Source organism: Oncorhynchus mykiss, chromosome 12, assembly GCF_057628025.1.
Source record: "Oncorhynchus mykiss isolate SJ-2025 chromosome 12, ASM5762802v1, whole genome shotgun sequence".
Lineage (NCBI taxonomy): Eukaryota > Metazoa > Chordata > Actinopteri > Salmoniformes > Salmonidae > Oncorhynchus > Oncorhynchus mykiss.
The window spans coordinates 34,249,690-34,269,448 of record NC_143033.1 but is presented as its reverse complement, the minus strand read 5'-3'; the positions used below and the strand labels follow the sequence as shown (position 1 = coordinate 34,269,448).

The 19,759-nt window shown below is 43.3% G+C and overlaps 1 protein-coding gene and 1 long non-coding RNA gene across 2 annotated transcripts in view; one reads left to right on the top strand and one right to left on the bottom strand.

Annotated features, from left to right (window-relative positions):
• The window catches only part of med13a (mediator complex subunit 13a), a 117,672-nt gene that overhangs the window by 1,441 nt on the left and 96,472 nt on the right, over positions 1–19,759 (top strand). Inside the window, exon 2 of the mRNA XM_036937417.2 lies at positions 8,424–8,658. Within this exon, the coding sequence (XP_036793312.2) occupies positions 8,424–8,658 (235 nt within the window). The remainder of the gene's footprint in view (positions 1–8,423; positions 8,659–19,759) is intronic.
• On the bottom strand, positions 15,844–19,263 carry LOC110537474 (uncharacterized). Its single transcript, XR_016485043.1, has 3 exons — positions 19,072–19,263; positions 18,749–18,870; positions 15,844–18,621 (listed from the first exon to the last, which is right to left on the bottom strand). It is a non-coding gene; the product is annotated as an uncharacterized LOC110537474 (long non-coding RNA).

The following is a 19,759-nucleotide window of genomic DNA, read 5'->3' as shown; positions in this document are numbered from 1 at the left end:
GTGCTCAGCTTAAAGAGCTGACATATTAAGAAACAACAATGTACTCTTGGTTATTGTTAGTGCATCTCTTTAGAATGTAGTACTTACTTCCCGTCTGGCAAGTTTTCAAGTTGAAATCATTTTTCATGACAAATTAATGCAATTCACTGTTTTGTTTTATATCTGTGTATTTATTTGTATGTCTTAGTTCTCATAGTGCTGATTGATACTGTTGCTGGTCAGTCGTAAAACAATTGAATTATATAGCTATCATAAATACACAACCAAAAGTACATAATAGACTCAAGGAAAAAGCTCAGACGTTCCCTCTTGTCCCTCGCACTCCTACTACTAGCTAGACCAATCTAAGAACTTCTCAGTAGTGCACCAACTATATGTTTCCAGCAATTCATTGCATTTTTTCTGTACAGTATGTACTGTATGACAGATGTGAACAATTCCCCTTCATGAAGGTTCAATAGATAAATATTGATGGACTTAAATCGTCCTTTTCCGAAGCATTTGACAGTAAAGCTGAATGAACAGGACAGGCTAGTAGTGAATGACTGGTTGCTGTATTGCAATAGTAGGGAGACATTTTACTGCAGACTGAGATGAGCATGACACCGGTGTTGCTGTTCACGGTCCTGTATGACTCACACTCTAAACAGGCATTGTGGTTTTAGGCTGAAAGAATGCAGTGAACACAGCATGGCACTTTTCCCATAACTAATAGTTCTCAGGAGTCTTATTGCAAAGTTGTTTTTAAATGAATAATTCTCATTTGTTTTTTTAAGTTGAGCAGCTTTCTGGGTGTTGAAGTTTGTTTGTAGATTAATTGGTATGTGTTATAACACATTATTTTCATAAATTAATAGTCACGTCACAATGGCCCTGCTAGACTATGTCTCTTGTCAGGATATGTTAACAAACACTGCGGCAGCGACAAATGCCGTGCTGATGAAAAGGCTGGACGAGAGGAGAGAGTAGACAGAGTGGATTTGCATTTCTCCAGAGTTTTCCAAGATGCAAACAGACTAGTTTCATGTTTTGCAGTTTGAGGGTGAGTGTGACAGAGAGAGATGCTAGTAGTGGTGGTGGGGTGTCTATCTGTCTGCTCGGGGATGGTTTGAGCAACTTCACCTGTTGCTTGTCTCTGATTCAGAAAATTCAGAAAACTTTAATGTCCTCGAGGACATAAATTTAGCAGCAGTCAAAGTACGTACAGACAAGATCACATCAAAATGTAAAACACAACACCAGAAAAAAGCAACAGATTTGTACTTGCTAGGATATGTATTGTGATTCTCATGATTCTAAATATATTGTGATTTGATGCTCCAAACATCTTCCTCACCATATGTCTGCTGCAGAGAGACGCGAGAGCACGAGAAACACGTTTTGATCAGTCAGGGAAATAAATACAAAAGTTCTGAAAACATGTTGGCTCACTATTTACAAAGAAGATGGAGAACAAGCTTTATGATGAAAAATACCGGAGTATTTTGGAGTCAAATATTTATATAATATTGTCCAAAAATAAAATTGTGATACGTAACTATCGATTTCTTCCCCCATCACTAATATATATAGAATATTTACAAAAAGTTGGCAGGGTAGTGCAAAGGTTTGCATGTAAGTCCAAAATCTTCTTCATTTGAACTATTGAAAATCGAATAATGAAGTAAGCTTTATGCAGTATCTTTTTTGAGTGCAAACTCATTACACCTTTTTGCTCATTTGAGCTAATGCACTTGGAATAAAGCGGCTGTAGGGGAATCTGAAGTCGCTGGGAGGGAGAATGGCAGGAAGGGAAAGCAAGGGAAGGGAAGGCAGCTGTTGGCACTTAGTGTGTTCCACAATGGGACCTGGAGCTCTAAGCTGTGAGAGGGAAGGTGAGCGAAGCTGAGCATCTGACGAAAGGAGGGGTCGTAACCCGCAAATCCCAGACAGATTTTACATCAACTTTCTGAGTCCGTCAAATGGCTTTGCCCTCAGATTCCCTTATAGCCGCTATGGGAGTTTGGCCTGAAGGCCTCGGCATCTGAAAAAGGAACCTTAACTCGACCCCGGTTCTTGCACTTTTGGTGGGAGGACATTTTGCATACACAGTTGCCTACATACCTGAGCATTATATTAACAGCTAGTCTTGTCAGTTTGAAGGAAGCACACAGGTTTCTCTGACACATTCAGACTGTAACTCAGATGTAGATTTTAAAAAGATAGATTGATTGATTGACCGCAGAAGGCACACAGACTTTTGCTGGCGCAATCTGCCTCTGGAAGATTGCCAGATAGTGTTAGCAGAGAATAGCCTAGTTTATGGATTGAAAGCTTGGACTTGATCTTTGACAGAGAGAGCGGTCATTCCGCGGCTTTGAAAAGCCTAACATTGACAGAAACAAACATGAAAACAATTCAGAGCTGTCATCAAAAGAATGGATTGTGTGACGAAAATGCATTTCTGAAGAAGAATAAGTAAGATGGGCATATATGCAGGCTTACAGTCCCAGCGCCACCCGTTTCAGAAACAATCCGTTTCTATAATTGCAGACGATCTGGTTTCACACAGTTTTTCCCCTCCCTTCTCTTTCCTTGCAGCACAGATGTTTCTCTGCAAGACGCAGGTGTCAGGTAGTTCCTCACACTACTATGTCTGCCACCATGAGAGAGAGAGGGTTTGGCGGATGAAGTTTCAGAAACAGAAACTGCAGCAACAGTAGTAGTATACTGGTGAAAAGAATAAGCTAGTAGTACAGTAGTGCATACTTGATGAACCGGTAGGCTATAGGCCTATATGATAAATTAATATGGGCTTGTGAATGGTGTCTTGACTGGAACAGCGTTTGAATGCCCTTGAGTAAAATTCCTGATGTGAGACATTTCCTATGATGTTGCTTGATGAATTGGTAATGAGTGAAGAAGCTGGGAGTTGGTGTGCCTGCCAATCACAATAAATCCTAGCAATGAAAAACATGTAGGGACACGTGGGAAAGAGTAGTGTTGAGGAAAGTCTTTTTTTTGTAGTCATATCTTGTAAATTTGATAGATTGTGTCACTAAACTCAACAGCCTTTGAGCTTTCAATATTTGGTATAAAATCTATTTTAAAAAATCTATATTTTTGTAGTTACAGTTGCTCATCATATTCTAGTCAGATCATTGAAGCGTTTTGATATCTGTAGCATTCTGACTGGCCATTGTGGCCAGCGTATAGCCTTCCTGGCTGGCTTGTTATAATGGATAACTAACTTGTTGTTGTGATCCAGCTTGGGTCCAGTTGACACCACAGAGCGCTCTGTTTTGACAACACCACCCCCCACCACTAATCTCCCAGTTTATACCCGGCTAGGCAGGCTAGGCTTAATAATTCGCTCACGTTCGTAGTGTTTAAATTGATTTAAATTTACCCGCCAATTTAATTGTAATTGTCTATTTCTAACAAAGTCAAAGTGCCAGTTGGTCAACTTGTATATATCACCTGGCAGCAGAAAATGGCACGCCTCAAGAATCTGTACTAGGCCCAGTTCACACAAATCAGTTGTCTGCCATGCTGCAAGGATAGATAGGTGCTCCATCAAGAGAAGGACTGTAAGGCAATATTGCAACATAGTTTGTGATGGTAGTGTTGGTCTTTGCGGTGTTTCAGTGTATGACATGGGCACTGAGTGTAAGCCTAAAACACTGGAAGGCATGATGTATTCGGAGGTGGGTGGTGTGTGTGAGAGACAGTGTATGGCCTCAGTGTAGGACATGGACACAGGAAGCGCTGCCTGGTTGTACGTCAAATAAAATAACATTTTATTGGTCACATACACATGGTTAGCAGATGTTATTGCGAGAATAGTAAAATGCTTGTGCTTCTAGTTCCGACAGGGCAGTAATATCTAACAAGTAATCTAACAAATTCACAACTACTACCTTGTACACACAAATGTGAAGGGATGAATAAGAATATGTACATATAAATATATGGATGAGTGATGGCCGAACGGGCATAGGCAAGATGCAGTAGATGGTACAGAATACAGTATATACATATGATATAAGTAATGTAGGATATGTAAACATTATTAAAGTGGGGTTATTTAAAGTGACTAGTGATACCATTATTAAGTACATTTATTAAAGTGGCCAGAGGTTTGAGTCTGTATGTTGGCAGCAGCCTCTATGTTAGTGATGGCTGTTTAACAGTCTGATGGCCTTGAGATAGAAGCTGTTTTTCAGTCTCTTGGTCCCAGCTTTGATGCACCTGTACAAGATCGTGAGTTCCTTGGCAATTTCTCGCATGGAATAGCCTTCAGTCTAGAGGTCGACCGATTAATCGGAATGGCCAATTAATTAGGGCCGATTTCAAGTTTTCATAGCAATCGGAAATCGGTATTTTTGGGCGCCGATTTGGCAATTTTTTTAATATATATTTTTTTTACCTTTATTTAACTAGGCAAGTCAGTTAAGAACACATTCTTATTTTTAATGACGGCCTAGGAACGGTGGGTTAACTGCCTCGTTCAGGGGCAGAACGACAGATTTTCACCTTGTCAGCTCGGGGGATCCAATCTTTTAAACATTACAGTTAATTTAGTCCATCGCAATAACGACCTGCCTCTCTCTCGTTGCACTCCACAAGGAGACTGACTGCCTGTTACGCGAATGCAGTAAGCCAAGGTAAGTTGCTAGCTAGCATTAAACTTATCTTATAAAAAACAATCAATCATAATCACTAGTTAACTACATATGGTTGATGATATTACTAGATATTATCTAGCGTGTCCTGCGTTGCACATAATCTAACTGAGCATACAAGTATCTAAGTATCTGACTAAGCGGTGGTAGGCAGTAGACGCGTAAACATTCATTCAAACAGCACTTTCGTGCGTTTTGCCAGCAGCTCTTCGTTGTGCGTCAAGCATTGTGCTGTTTATGACTTCAAGCCTATCAACTCCCGAGATGAGGCTGGTGTAACCGAAGTGAAATGGCTAGCTAGTTAGCGCGCGCTAATAGCGTTTCAAACGTCACTCACTCTGAGCCATCTAGTAGTTTTTCCCCTTGCTCTGCATGTGTAACGCTTTTTCCATGGTGTCTGTTGTCGTTGTGTTGCTGGTTCGAGCCCAGGGAGGAGCGAGGAGAGGGACGGAAGCTATACTGTTACACAGGCAATACTAAAGAACAATACTAAGAACATCCAATAGTCAAAGGTTAATGAAATACAAATGGTATAGAGAGAAATAGTCCTATAATTCTTATAATAACTACAACCTAAAACTTCTTACCTGGGAATATTGAAGTACCCCTTTTTCTCCCCAATTTCGTGGTATCATATTGTTTTTAATAGCTACTATCTTGTCTCATTGCTACAACTCCCGTATGGGCTCCAGAGAGATGAAGGTTGAAAGTCATGCGTCCTCCGATACACAACCCAACCAAGCCGCACTGCTTCTTAACACAGCGCGCCTCCAACCCGGAAGCCAGCCGCCCCAATGTGTCGGTGGAAACACTGTGCACCTGGCCACCTTGGTTAGTGTGCATTGCGTCCGGCCCGCCACAGGAGTCGCTGGTGCACGATGAGACAAGGATATCCCTACCGGCCAAGCCCTCCCTAACCCGGACGACGCTAGGCCAATTGTGCATCGCCCCACGGACCTCCCGGTCGCTGCCGGTTACGACAGAGCCTGGGCGCACAGCTGGCGCTGCAGTACATTATTTAAACCAAATTGAACATGTTTCATTATTTACTTGAGGCTAAATTGATTTGATTGATGTAATATATTAAGTTAAAATAAGTGTTCGTTCAGTATTGTTGTAATTGTCATTATTACAAATGAATAAATAAAAATTGGCCGATTAATCGGTATCGGCTTTTTTGGTCCTCCAATAATCAGTATCGGTATCGCCGTTGAAAAATCATAATCGGTCGACCTCTAACCTGTACTGACCTTGCATTCTGGATGATAGCGGGGTGAACAGGCAGTGGCTCGGGTGGTTGTTGTCGTTGATAATCTTTTTGGCCTTCCTGTGACATCGGGTGCTGTAGGTGTCCTAGAGGGCAGGTAGTTTGCCCTGTACGTTGTGCAGACCGCACTACCCTTGCGGTTGTGGACAGAACAGTTACCGTACCACACGGTGATACAGCCCGACAGGACGCTCTCGATTGTGCATTTGTAAAAGTGTGTGAGTGTTTTAGGTGACAAGACACATTTTTTCAGCCTCCTGAGGTTTAAGAGGTGCTGTTGCGCCTTCTTCACTACGCTGTCTGTTTGTCCGTGATGTGTATCCCGAGAAACTTAAAATGTTCCACCTTTCCACTACTCTCCCGTCGATGTGGATGGGGGGGGGGGGTGCTCCCTCTGCTGTTTCCTTAAGTCCACGATTATCTCCTTTGTTTTGTTGACGTTGAGTGAGAGGTTATTTTCCTGACACCACACTCCGGGGGCCCTCACCTCCTCCCTGTAAGCCGTCTCATCATTGTTGGTAATAAAGCCTACCACTGTAGTGTCGTCTGCAAACTTGATGATTGAGTTGGAGGCGTGCATGTGGCCACTCAGTCATGGGTGAACAGGGAGTACAGGGTAGGGCTGAGAACGCACCCTTGTGGGGCCCCAGTGTTGACGATCAGCTGGGTGGTGATGTTGTTTCCTACCTTCACCACCTTGGAGCGGCCCGTCAGAAAGTCCAGGACCCAGTTTCAGAGGGTGGGGTCGAGACCTAGGATCTCGAGCTTAATGACGAGTTTGGAGGGTACTATGGTGTTAAATGCTGTACGTAGGGCCTGCTTTCTGGTGAGCCTCAGCCACCCGCCAAGGGTAGGCAGGCAGCTGTAGCAGTGGAGCGTAATGTTCCTGGTTAAACACTTCATAACCCTGTAGTACTCTGTGCTGCTGCTAGTGATTTACAACCAATGAATTTCTCTGAGTTGTGTTCCCTCTCTCTATAAAAGCCGGACAATGTTGGCTTATATAGAGCACACTCCCCAAAGCACTCATCATTAAAAAGGATTAAGGTGGTCAGAGCCCATTTACAAGCATTAGGGAGGTTTTGTTCTGAGAGCATTGAACATGTTGTTCATGTTGTTCATGTTGTTCATGTTGAGATTGAAAGCACCTGAAGCTAAAGTGCACACAATTGGAACAAAAACAAGCCAAGGCTTTTTTTGCTGCTTCTCTTTTTAGCCACAATTCTTTCTGTTTATATTGAAGCCTTTCTTCTTGTTACATCTATCTATCTATCTATCTATCTATCTATCTATCTATCTATCTATCTATCTATCTATCTATCTATCTATCTATCTATCTATCTATCTATCTATCTATCTATCTATCTATCTATCTATCTATCTATCTATCTATCATCTCAATCCAACACTACATCTTCCTTTATCTCTCACCTTCCGCTATCTCTCCTCTCTCCTCCCTCCATATTGTTATCTTCTTCCTCGATCTCTCTCCTCCCTCTGCCTCTATCTCTGTCTCTTTCTCCTCACTCTCGCTCTGTTTTCCCATCTCCTTTTCCTCTATCTCTCTTTGTTTTTCTAATTCTGTGGTTGCCTGCCTGTGTGTCTCCTTGTCGTAAGTGTTCCTCCTGATGAGGCGGAGGCTCCATAAAGGAGAATGAATGCTTCTGCTTGTTTAACGTTTACTGTAACACTAGAAATCCGGGCCTCTTTGGACCTGCCTTCAGGCCAATAACATTCTAACAGTCTAATAAATACACTGAGTATACCAAACATTAGGAACATCTTCCTAATATTGCATTACATCCCCCTCTTTTGCCCTTAGAACAGCCTCAATGGACTATTCTTGAATCACAAGGAAACTGTTGAGTTTGAAAAAGTCAGCAGTGTTGCAGTTCTTGACACAAGCCGGTGTGCCTGGCACCTACTACCATACCCCATTCAAAGGCACTTAAATCTTTTGTCTTGCCCATTCAACCTCTGAATGGCACAAATCCATGTTTCAATTGTCTCAATCTACACTGATTGAAGTGTATTTAACAAGTGACATCAATAAGGGATCATAGCTCTCTGTTGCCGATTGTTCACTGGTGGAGCGCATTGAATAGTGGTTGTTCTTGGAAAAAGTGATATTTTGATATCACTTCAATATCTCTTCAATTTTGATATTGATATTTGCCAATGTTAATTGTTTTGGAAACCTCAGAATCTGCACTTTCTGATACTATATAGAAGCATCTTACCTGCATGTAACAATGTAGGAGGATTTGAAAAAAGTCACTTTTTGGCACCCCACTGAAAAAATGACATTTCCTCTTAAAACTGCTTATAACACATTCTGTTCTTTATCTCGAAACTCTAACAATATACAGTACGTATGTTAAATATATGGGGCAATTTCAAAATGATCCCCATGGCCTTTCTAGTGTTAAAATGTTTACCCACGGGTACCTGGCTCCTGTGGCAGTGGCTGACTCTCTCCCTCTCCCTCCCAGGCTGATCTGACTGGGATCAAATGGAAGCGGTACGTGTGGCAGGGCCCCACCTCTGCGCCGATCCTCTTCCCCGTGACCGAGGAGGACCCCATCCTGTGCAGTTTCAGCCGCTGCCTCAAGGCGGACATACTGAGCGTGTGGCGGCGGAGCCAGAGGCCTGGACGTAGAGAGCTCTGGCTGTTCTGGTGGGGGGACGACCCTAACTTCGCAGAGCTGATCCATCACGAACTTACAGGTGAGACAGGATAGCGAGAGTGTGCGCATGTATACACACAGACACACGCTCACGCTAACCTGAGTAGAATACCTGCCATGGTCCAATAACTTGAAACAGCAGTACTAAGCCTGTGTGATGGCGTTGGTTTATAATTTAAAACAATGTAATTAGATGTATTTTTTTCTTCTTCTTAGTCACAGATGTAATTGCAGGATATAGTGATATTCTTATGCTCTGAGCTCCAACAGTGCAGGTCAAAAAGAGAAGTGAATGAAACAATAATACAAATAAGACTGAAGAATACAGTCCAAGCAACGGCCCACTCAGACCATGTTTAAGATTGCCTCTGCTGCTCACAAGAGATAAATGAGGGACTCGTGTTTCTTTCAATGAACCTTTTTATGCATTCATCGAAGGTTACAGAGCTGGTTAAATGGGTGATTATTATAAAAGATCATGAAAAGGAGCTTCTTGAGTGCTGCAGACCTCAGAGCAATACCTAAGCCAGTGGTGATAATGGTGATAGTTAAAGTGCTGGTTGTATAATGTCAAATATTACAAGGTTCAGGGCAGGGGTTGATTGTCATGCTGACTGACGCTGTGAACTCTGGGGAGATCAATTCACTGTGAGAGCTTAGAAGGTGATAGTGTTAACCAGATAGCTCCCTTAGTTTCTCCCTCATCCCCTAAATGACAAGCAGCCAGTCTGGCAGAGAACAGCCTTCACCTGCAGGTCAACTCCCACTGTTTGGAGCAAACACTCGCTACAACCACCGTAGTTATTTTTTTCTGTGTGTGTGTGTGCACGCACTGTAAGCCTTATCATGGCATCTAAGCGCCTTCCGCCCTCCAGCACACGATAAAGCAGCGCCCTGCACTTTGTGTCGCCGAGGCAATATCAGAAAGCTTATCGCATCTTCCCATTTAAAAAGGAGGATAGAAAAGAGAGGGGGGGGTGAATCCCTCTTCTCATGACTTCTGTGAAATGTTTTATATGCAGGAGCAACGATGCAGAAACGAGCCTAACTCATCATGGAGGTCTGGCCCGGTGCTCTCTCTCTTTTCCCTCCTCCCTCCATCCTCTCACATTTCTTTCTTTCTACAGCAACAGTGGTTGATGGACAGAGACCATCTTTATTCATGCTCTTTGGCTGGGAGATTGAACTCCTGAGTCTGAGCCATGACACACACACCTGCACACAGACACACAGCCGGCCCGTGGCCCTCCTTCATTATGACAGGTTGTGCTTGAAGTGGGCTGGAAGTGGAAGCTAAATGGCGTGATGGCAGCCAATCCAGCCCTGGTGGGCTCCGGTAATAACCTGCAGGGCTGGAGCATTAAATAGACTGTGTGTGTGTGTGTGTGTGTGGACGGCAGTGGGATGGAGCCTCTCTTTGGCGTGCTGGCAGTGAAAGTGTGAAGCAACACAGAAGATGTTGACAACGTGTGTGTTTTAGTGGCGGTGATCAGCTGCTTAACACCTTTCCCTTTTTCCTCTGTGCAAGTGGCTGATGGGTTTGCCCTTTTCCTCAGTCAAACCGTCCAAGTCAAATTGGGGTAATCCCTGGAAATATTAAGCACTTTTTTGTTTGTCATTTTTTTAACCCCCCTTATTGCATTGTTGGTGGTAAACATGAAAATCAGTTATATTCTTTCATGTCGGCAGCAGAAATGGTGGCGGCTCATTTTCTCCTTCCGCGCTCATTAGATTAACGGCCTGAGAAAGTCTTTTAATTTTGAGCAAGTGCCATTTCTGTGTAAACAAAACAGTGGGCCAGTAATCCCTTTGAGAGAGAGAAAGAGGGGGGGGGTTAGGCCCTGCACTATTCTCCCCATGTTGGAGGGGGACAAGTTACTCTGTCAGTCTGTTCTTTATCAGGACATTTGAGAAAACCAATTCTAATCTTCCTGTGGCCATGCACAAAACATTATTCCAAGCAAGCGAACGGACGCGATTGCAAAATTAAACTGCTTGCATAGGGTTTTATCCTTATGCAAATACCCTCTTCCCCCTGGCTGCCCTGGAAGCCGGTGGTGGAGTCGCTCTCCTATCCAGGGGCATCCTCCACAGATAAATGCCAGCAGGGTTTTTCCCGCCCTCAAAGAACGACTGATCCTTTTTTGCATAGAAATTAGGACCAGAGGTATGTCTGTCTGAGAGGGTAATTGTTTGGTGGTGAATCTGCCAGGCCCCAGTGGGCCTGCCTCCTATGGCAGTCACTCCCTCTCTCTGTCACTTTGTCTTTTTCTTCATCTCCCTCAATCTCTCTCCCCTGGGCATTACCAGCCCTCCCTACCTGTTCCCTCCCTCTGCTCCAGCCTCCACTCAGCTGCAGGTGACTCCAAGGCTACAGGCTGCAGGCTCCACTTTGCAATCATGGCTCCCAGCCAGTCAGTTCCCCGTCTTTCTGATGAAATTGAAAAAGTTTCTCAAGCAGATGAAGCCCGGAAACAAAAGTAAAAAAACAACAACTTCTGGTTTAGTATCAGTATGATTCAAACTTTTCAAGTGTTTACTCTTGTGGCTATTATGAAACCATACACACTATCAGCCCCTCTATATTGCAGTTGGACTGCGGGCCTCTTTACGCTACACTAGTTTGATGACGTATACTAGTTCCAGGACACACATTTTTTGCATTGTAAAAAGACCTAGATTTAAATCTCTCTTTTGCAAGCCACCTCTGTAGGTAGTGTGTGAGACACACCTTATGGTACAGTGTAAAGACAATGGCACACCCCATGTCCCTGCAAGTACCTTCATTACCTTAATACCAGAAAACAGCATGTTGTTCTGTTAGCCAAATTGAAAACTAAAGGCTTTTAAAATGTCCACACAATTGTGAACCGTTGCAATAATCAAGTGTACAATGTGGTTTAGATGAGAAGCTCCTGTATTTGTTTGTCTGTAATATGGTATTTACGGAATGCTAGTAGCTGTACACACAAAGCAGGAATGTGGCTTTGGTCACACCACATCCAAGGCTAATGTAAGGATATTGTAAACAGAAAAGATGCCAATCCAATGTTGAAGAGAGATAGATCTTACAACACATTTTACTCATGTAAAACAGCCTAATAAGAGCTTGCTGTTTGGAGGTTTAAAGGGAAAGAAAGAGTGTTGTCTGTTGTGCAGAGAAGGATCTTTTATCAGCCCAGTCATCTCCATTGTGCTCCCTGGGGCGCCACAACTGAGCAGCACACGCATTCATTTATTACTGCATGTTGGGTCAGTTCTCTAGAGAGGAGGGAGGGAAGAGGAGTACACTTGTCTTTCAATGGTCCCTCTGCAGTTTAACGGATGGACAACTATGTTGTTTTGGATGTTTGTACTGAGGGGAAGGAGATGTGCTTAATTTAGCTTCTCTCTGAAGGGTTTTTATTTTAGTATGGATGTGTGTGGCGCTAACAATCTGCTGGCATAGCTCTGCTCTTGTTAGTTTTTGTTGGCTCTGCCAAATACTTTGGACATTTCCAGGCCTGCCCATTCTTTACTATTCAGAACAGCTCTGATGTGCACCCCTCAGGGCTGCTCCAAAGGGCATATTTCAGTACACTGGAGGAGCAGTGGCTGCAGGTCAGGTCTTTGTTTCTCTTCCTTGCCCTGACACCTGTGAAGATGGCTGCCCCTCGGATTGAATGAGGAGTCCGGTGAAAATCCATCCATCTCCCAGATCTGTGGGAAAGAGAAAAATATTGAATGCAAATATTGTTGTTTCTGTCAGCCTCTTTTGTTCCAATGTGGATGTCGATTAAGGCAGCCCTACGCACTTCTCTGATTCAGAGGGGTTGAGTTAAATGCGGAAGACACATTTCAGTTGAATGCATTCAGTTCTAAAACTGACTAGGTATCCCTTTTCCTTTCCTACCTACTCCAAAAATATCTCAAGGAGCAGATCTTGATTGTGCCAGTTGCTCGAGGACGTGTGATTAAAACACAATTTATATGCCGCGATGCCGTGGACCTAGTTTACTGTGTGTTTTTTTTACTGTCTTTTTCTGATGATGAAAAATGGCAATATTCACCTGTGAAGTGTTTTGATTTGAGTGTGAAAGACTGAAATAGGCTTGACATGCCTAGACACGTACACACACACATACACCACCGTTCAAAAGTTTGGGGTCACTTAGAAATGTCCTTATTTTTTAAAGAAAAAGTCCATTAAATGTCCATTAAAATAACATAAAATTGATCAGAAATACAGTGTAGACATTGTTAATGTTGTAAATGACTTGTAGCTGGAAACAGCTGTTTTTTTGTGGAATATCTACATAGGCGTACAGAGGCCCATTATCAGTAACCATCACTCCTGTGTTCCAATGGCACTTTGTGTTAGCTAATCCAAGTTTATCATTTTAAAAGGCTAATTACAGGAGCAATAAAACTGGCCTTCTTTAGACTAGTTGAGTATCTGGAGCATCAGCATTTGTGGGTTCGATTACAGGCTCAAAATGGCCAGAAACAAAGAAGTTTCTTCTGAAACTCGTCAGTCTATTTTTGTTCTGAGAAATGAAGGCTAATCCATGCGAGAAATGGCCAAGAAACTGAAGATATTGTACAGCAATGTGTAGTACTCCCTTCGCAGAACAGCTCAAACTGTCTCTAACCAGAATAGAAAGAGGAGTGGGAGGTCACGGTGCACAACTGAGCAAGAGGACAAGTACATTAGAGTGTCTAGTTTGAGAAACCGATTAATCGGAATGGCCGATTGGAATGGTATTTTTGGACACCGATTTGGCCGATTTAATTATTAATATTTTTTTACGCCTTTGTTTAATCTTTATTTAACTAGGCAAGTCAGTTAAGAAAACATTCTTATTTTCAATGACGGCCTAGGAACGGTGGGTTAACTGCCTCATTCAGGGGCAGAACGACAGATTTTCACCTTGTCAGCTCGGGGGATTCAATCTTGCAACCTTACAGTGAACTAGTCCAACGCTCTAACCACCTGCCTCTCATTGCACTCCGCGAGAAGTCTGCCTGTTACACGAATGCAGTAAGCCAAGGTAAGTTGCTAGCTAGCATTAAACTTATCCTATAAAAAACAATCAATCAATCATAATCACTAGTTAACTACACATGGTAGATGATATTACTAGTTTATCTAGCGTGTCCTGCGTTGCATATAATCGATGCGGTGCGTATCGTTGCTCCAATGTGTACCTAACCATGAACATCAATGCCTTTCTTAAAATCAATACACAGAAGTATATATTTTTAAACCTGAATTTTTAGCTAAAAGAAATCCAGGTTAGCAGGCAATATTAACGAGGTGAAATTGTGTCACTTCTCTTGCGTTCATTGCACGCATAGTCAGTGTATATGCAACAGTTTGGGCCGCCTAATTTGGCAGAATTTTACGTAATTATGACATAACATTGAAGGTTGTGCAATGTAACAGGAATATTTAGACTAATTGATGCCACCCGTTAGATAAAATACGGAACGGTTCCGTATTTCAATGAAAGAATAAACGTCTTGTTGCCGAGATGATAGTTTCTGGATTCGGCCATATTAATGTCAACATTTTCACGGAAATAAGAAAAGCAATCAAATTAAATAATTTACCTTTGAAGAACTTCGGATGTTTTCACTCAGGAGACTCCCAGTTAGATAGCAAATGTTCCTTTTTTCCCCAAAATATTATTTTTGTAGGCGAAATAGCTCCCGTTTGTTCATCACGCTTGGCTGAGAAATCGAACGGAAAATGCTGTCGCTACAACGCCAAACTTTTTTCCAAATTAGCTCCATAATATCGACAGAAACATGGCAAACGTTGTTTAGAATCAATCCTCAAGGTGTTTTTAACATATCTATTCGATAATACATCAATCGAGACAATTGGTTTCTCATAAGAAGCGATTGGAAAAATGGCTACCTCAGTATTTTACGCAAGATTTTCTGCGGGAGACATCATGTGACCACTTGCTAAATGTGGTCCCTTACGGCTATTCTTCAACAGAAATGCGTAAAAAGACGTCACAATGCTGTAGACACCCTGGGGAATATGTAGAAAACGTAAGCTCATTAGTAGCTCATTCACAGCCATATAGGGAGTCATTGGCATGAGGCGGTTTCAAAAAATGCGGCACTTCCTGATTGGATTTTTATCTGGGTTTCGCCTGTAACATCAGTTCTGTTGCACTCACAGACAATATCTTTGCAGTTTTGGAAAAGTCAGAGTGTTTTCTATCCAAAGCTGTCAATTATATGCATAGTCGAGCATCTTTTCGTGACAAAATATCTTGTTTAAAACGGGAACGTTTTTTATCCAAAAATGTAAATACTGCCCCCTAGTCGTAAAAGGTTAACCTTTCTAGCTCGACAACATTCCACTAAAAAGGCAGCGCGCGAAATTCAAAAATATATTTTTTAAATATGTAACTTTCAGACATTATTAAAAGGAACCACAAGCTTTCATATGTTCTCATGTTCTGAGCAAGGAACTTAAACGGTAGCTTTTTTTACATGGCACATATTGCACTTTTCCTTTCTTCTCCAACACTTTGTTTTTGCATTATTTAAACCAAATTGAACATGTTTCATTATTTATTTGAGGCTAAATAGATTTTATTGATGTATTATATTAAGTTAAAATAAGTGTTCATTCAGTATTGTTGTAATTGTCATTATTACACATAAATTAAAAAAATCGGCAGATTAATCGGTATCGGCTTTTTTTGGTCCTACAATAATCAGTATCGTTATCGGCGTTGAAAATTCATAATCGGTCGACCTCTAAAACAGACGCCTCACAAGTCTTCAACTCCTCAAAGCGACTCCGGGATGCTGGCCTTCTAGGCAGAGTTCCTCTGTCCAGTGTATGTGTTCTTTTGCCCATCTTAATCTTTTATTTTTATTGGCCAGTCTGAGATATGGCTTTTTCTTTGCAACTCTTCCTAGAAGGCCAGCATCCCGGAGTCGCCTCTTCACTGTTGACGTTGAGGCTGGTGTTTTACGGGTACTATATTTTAGCTTCAAGACAAAAACGCAGAGGTACTGCTAGCTAAAGCTAACAACGTGTCTTCATCAAGTAATGTTAGCCTATCAAAAATGAATGATTACCCCTCTAATATAAATATAAAATTACAGTAGGCCTACCTTACAAACAGTACAACAACCAATGCTTCATTTTTATCAATATCATGCAAATCATTAGGCTACATGTGGTAAAAGCAAATTGAGACAGAAAACGTGGATATAATTCACCGTGGAGTTGAGATGTTGAGTTGTTTTATATAAAAGCCCATTCCCGCCATGCAAAAATAAAATGCATATAGATCATACATATAAGTTATGTTTCTTCATTTGTAGCATTGTGTGGCAATCCGCCCAGCAGGGCCGCCAACAAGCGTGTGGCGAGCTGGCATTTGCCTAAGTACACAAGGGACAAAGTACTATTGTTTAGACTGATTCGTTTCATGATTTGTTTGATAGGGTTTGGGCTTCCATAGTTTTACGCAGCTCAATGCAGCTGGCAGGCAGTAGCTACTGCGACAATTTCAGAATGTAACGGGCTGTTACTGAAATTTCAGGTAAAACTATTTAGAATGTAACGGGCTGTTACTGAAATTTCAGGTCAAACAATTTCATCTCTTTCAAAAACATTGCTCTGCGTTTACCATTTATACTGTAGGAGTGTTGGGCTGGACGAGACAGTTCTGTTTACGCTGACGTGCTCGGAGGGGGGCAACTGTCGGGCGAGTATCGTGCGCGACACAACAGCATTTCCCTTTGCTATCATGAATGTGAAAACGGTCTAAGACTTCACTTGACAAGTGCAACTGCCTTAATAGTGTCAGTTTTCCTCCTTCTCGATATAACTGATAAACATGACATGATTAAGTGAGATGGCGCAGTTCAGGCTTATCTCAACACCTATCCAAAAGGCTTTGTATTATCTGGCTACACCTGAGGAAAAACATGAATGTTTGCCCACCCAGATGTCCTGCATACAATTTGAACACAACCAAGCTGTAACCGCTCTCAATTACGCTAAGTTGCTTGAGGTTGTTTTGGAACAAGGTTGGTTGTGGTTGCAGCAGCACTGTAGCGGCAAGGCTGTTGATGTGGATCTAAGATAATTGGTGAGCAATATTCCCTATTAACCCAGGCTAAAGATTCTGAGCGCTTCGGTTTGACCCTGTTCTCTGTGTCAGCCGCAAAAGGCTTCTGAGATAAGTAAATGGATAAATCTACTCGACTGGCTTGTAGTTGACTTTTTAGAGAGTCAGGGGGGTTGATGCCTTTTGTGCTTTGGGATCCATTTTCCAGGGCTAATCTTCTGAATGTGACCCCCTCCACTTCCCTCCCTGTTCTCTGATGGCTGGCTGGGGGGCTGTGGGCCTGGTGCATCACAGATGAGGCTGGGGACTGGGACGTGGCCACATGGCTCTACAGTGCGACCATTTTACTTGCATATGCGCCAAAATATTTTGCTGTGCAACCTGGAATTTTAATTTAGGAGCACTAGTGCGCCTAGAAAAATTTAGGATTCTAGCTTTTAATATCTGAAATATGATTTATTGTGCTCCTAAATGTCTTTGGTCTCCAACATTTTTCAACTTAAATAAAGCTCTGGCTCTGGATGCCTGGGTGCTAGACGGGCGGGTGCGCTCTCTCCCCTTACTCTGCTCTTGAAATGTTCATTCATTAGTAATAGAGACTTTGTGGAGCAAGCAGCACCACTACAGGTCCATCTCTCTTGGCTGCTTGTGGATGGATGGGAAGAGTGGGAAGGAGAGAAGGAGGGGGGAAGAGAGACAGAGAAAGAGGGAGGAAAAGCTCCTCTACCTAGCCTGGATGGAAAAATCCCCTGGAGCCCTGTGGATCACAAGACATTAATCTTGGTGTTTAATGAGCTACCGACTGCAGCTTTAATTACCAGAGCATAGACACCTGTGACTGGAGGGACTGACCACCTCCAAAACCATGCCCTCTTACATTCACCTCTTAGCATAAACAAACACTGCTGGAATGGGCCCACAAACACCTGTGTCTGTGTGTGTGTGTGTTTGCAGTTAGTGTATTCATCTTAAGATAGCTAAGTGGGACAAACATATCACAGGCATAGAAAGTAAATTTTTTCAGTAGAGTCTAAGCTAGAAGGGGGTGTTTGATGTTTCAGAGTTTCAGATGTTTTTGGAAGATGGGCAGGGACTCTGCTGTCTTAGCTTCAAGGGGAAGCTGGTTACACCATAGGGGTGTCAGGACAGAGAAGAGCTTGGACTGGGCTGAGCGGGAGTTGCCCTCCTATAGGGGTGACAGGACAGAGAAGAGCTTGGACTGGGCTGAGCGGGAGCTGCCCTCCCATAGTGGTGTCAGGACAGAGAAGAGATTGGACTGGGCTGAGCCGGAGCTGCCCTCCTGTAGAGGTGGGAGGGCCAAGAGACCTGAGGTGGCAGATGGCGTGCTCGGGTGGGGGTGTAGGGTTAGCCTGAAGGTAGGGAGGGGCAGTTCCTCTTGCTTTTCTGTAGGTAAGCACCATGGTCTTGTAGTGGATGTGAGCTTTGACTGGAAGCCAGTGGAGTGTGCAGAGGAGCGGGGTGTCATGAGAGAACTTGGGAAGGTTGAAAACCAGGCGGGCTTCAGCGTTCTGGATAAGTTGCAGGGGTTTGATGGCACAAGTGGGGGGCCCAGCCAACAGCGAGTTGCAGTAGTCCAGACGGGAGAAGATAAGGGCCTGGATTAGGATCTTGCCTCTTCCTGTGTGAGGTAGGGTCGTACTCTACGGATGTTGTAGAGCATGAACCTGCAGGAGCGGGTCACTGCTTTGATGTTTGGAGAGAATGATAGGGTGTTATCCAGGGTAACTCTAAGGGTCTTTGCACTCTGGGAGGGCGACACTCTGGAGTTGTTAACCATGATGGAGAGGTCTTTGAGCGGGCAGGCCTTCCCTGGGAGAAAGAGCAGTTCCGTTGAGGTTAAGCTTGAGGTGGTGGGTCGACATCCAAGTTGAGATAGAGATGCGTGTCGCCACCTGTGTGTCAGAAGGGGGGAAGGAGAAAAGTAGTTGAGTGTCATGCGCATAGCAATGATAGGAGAGACCATGTGAGGATATGACGGAGCCGAGTGACTTGGTGTATAGAGAGAAGAGGAGAGGTCACCTGGTAGGAGCGGCCTGCCAGATAGGATGCATCCCAAGAGTGGGCAGAGCCTGAGACACCCAGCCCTGAGAGGGTGGAGAGGGGAATCTGATGGTTCACAGCGTCAAAGGCAGCGGATAGATCTAGGAGGATGAGGACAGAGGAGAGAGAGAGTCAGCTTTGGCAATGTGGAGAGCCTCCGTGACACAGAGAAGAGCAGTTTCAGTTGAGTCGTCAAGAAGATCATTCTGAGAGAGCTAATGAGAGAGTTGATCAGAGACAGCACACAAAACAAGTGTTTTGGAAAGAGAAGAAAAAAGGGATACATGTCTATAGTTTTTGACCTCAGATGAGTTGAGTGTTGATTTCTTGAGGAGGGGAGCAACTTGGGTCAGAGGGGACACAGCCAGTGGTCAAGGATGAGGTGATGAGGAATGGGAGAAGGTCTCCAGAGAGGTCTGGAGAAGGGAGGAGGGGCTGGGGTCGAGCGGGTAGGTTGTCAGGGCGGCCAGACCTCACTAGTCACATGATGTCATCTGGAGAGCGAGGAGAGAATGAGGTCAAGGCATAGGGTAGTTCTATTTAACTAGGCAAGTCAGTTAATACATTCTTATTTACAATGATACCGCCTGGATTCGAACCAGGGTATCTGTTGTGACGCCTCTAGGAGGAAGGAGCAGGTGGAAAATAGTTTCCTTGGGTTAGAGGCAGAAGCTTGAAATGTAGAGTGGTAGAAAGTGGCTTTAGCAGCGGACACAGATGAAGAGAATGTAAAGAAGAGGGAGTGAAAGGATGATAGGTCCTCCGGAATGTTTGTTTTCCTACATTTTTGCTCAGCTGCCCGTATCCCTGTTCAGTATATTTGTATCTTGTGTCACCAGGCTCTTGGCGAGATCTCATACACTGGTGTCAGGGGAGGTGTGTGCTGGTTATCGGTAGGGCTGTGACACTACCAGTAACTCTTTGGTCCTTTAAAAATCTGCTCTATGTAAAATATTGTGTGCTATAGCTTGGAAAATAAATACTTGCGAC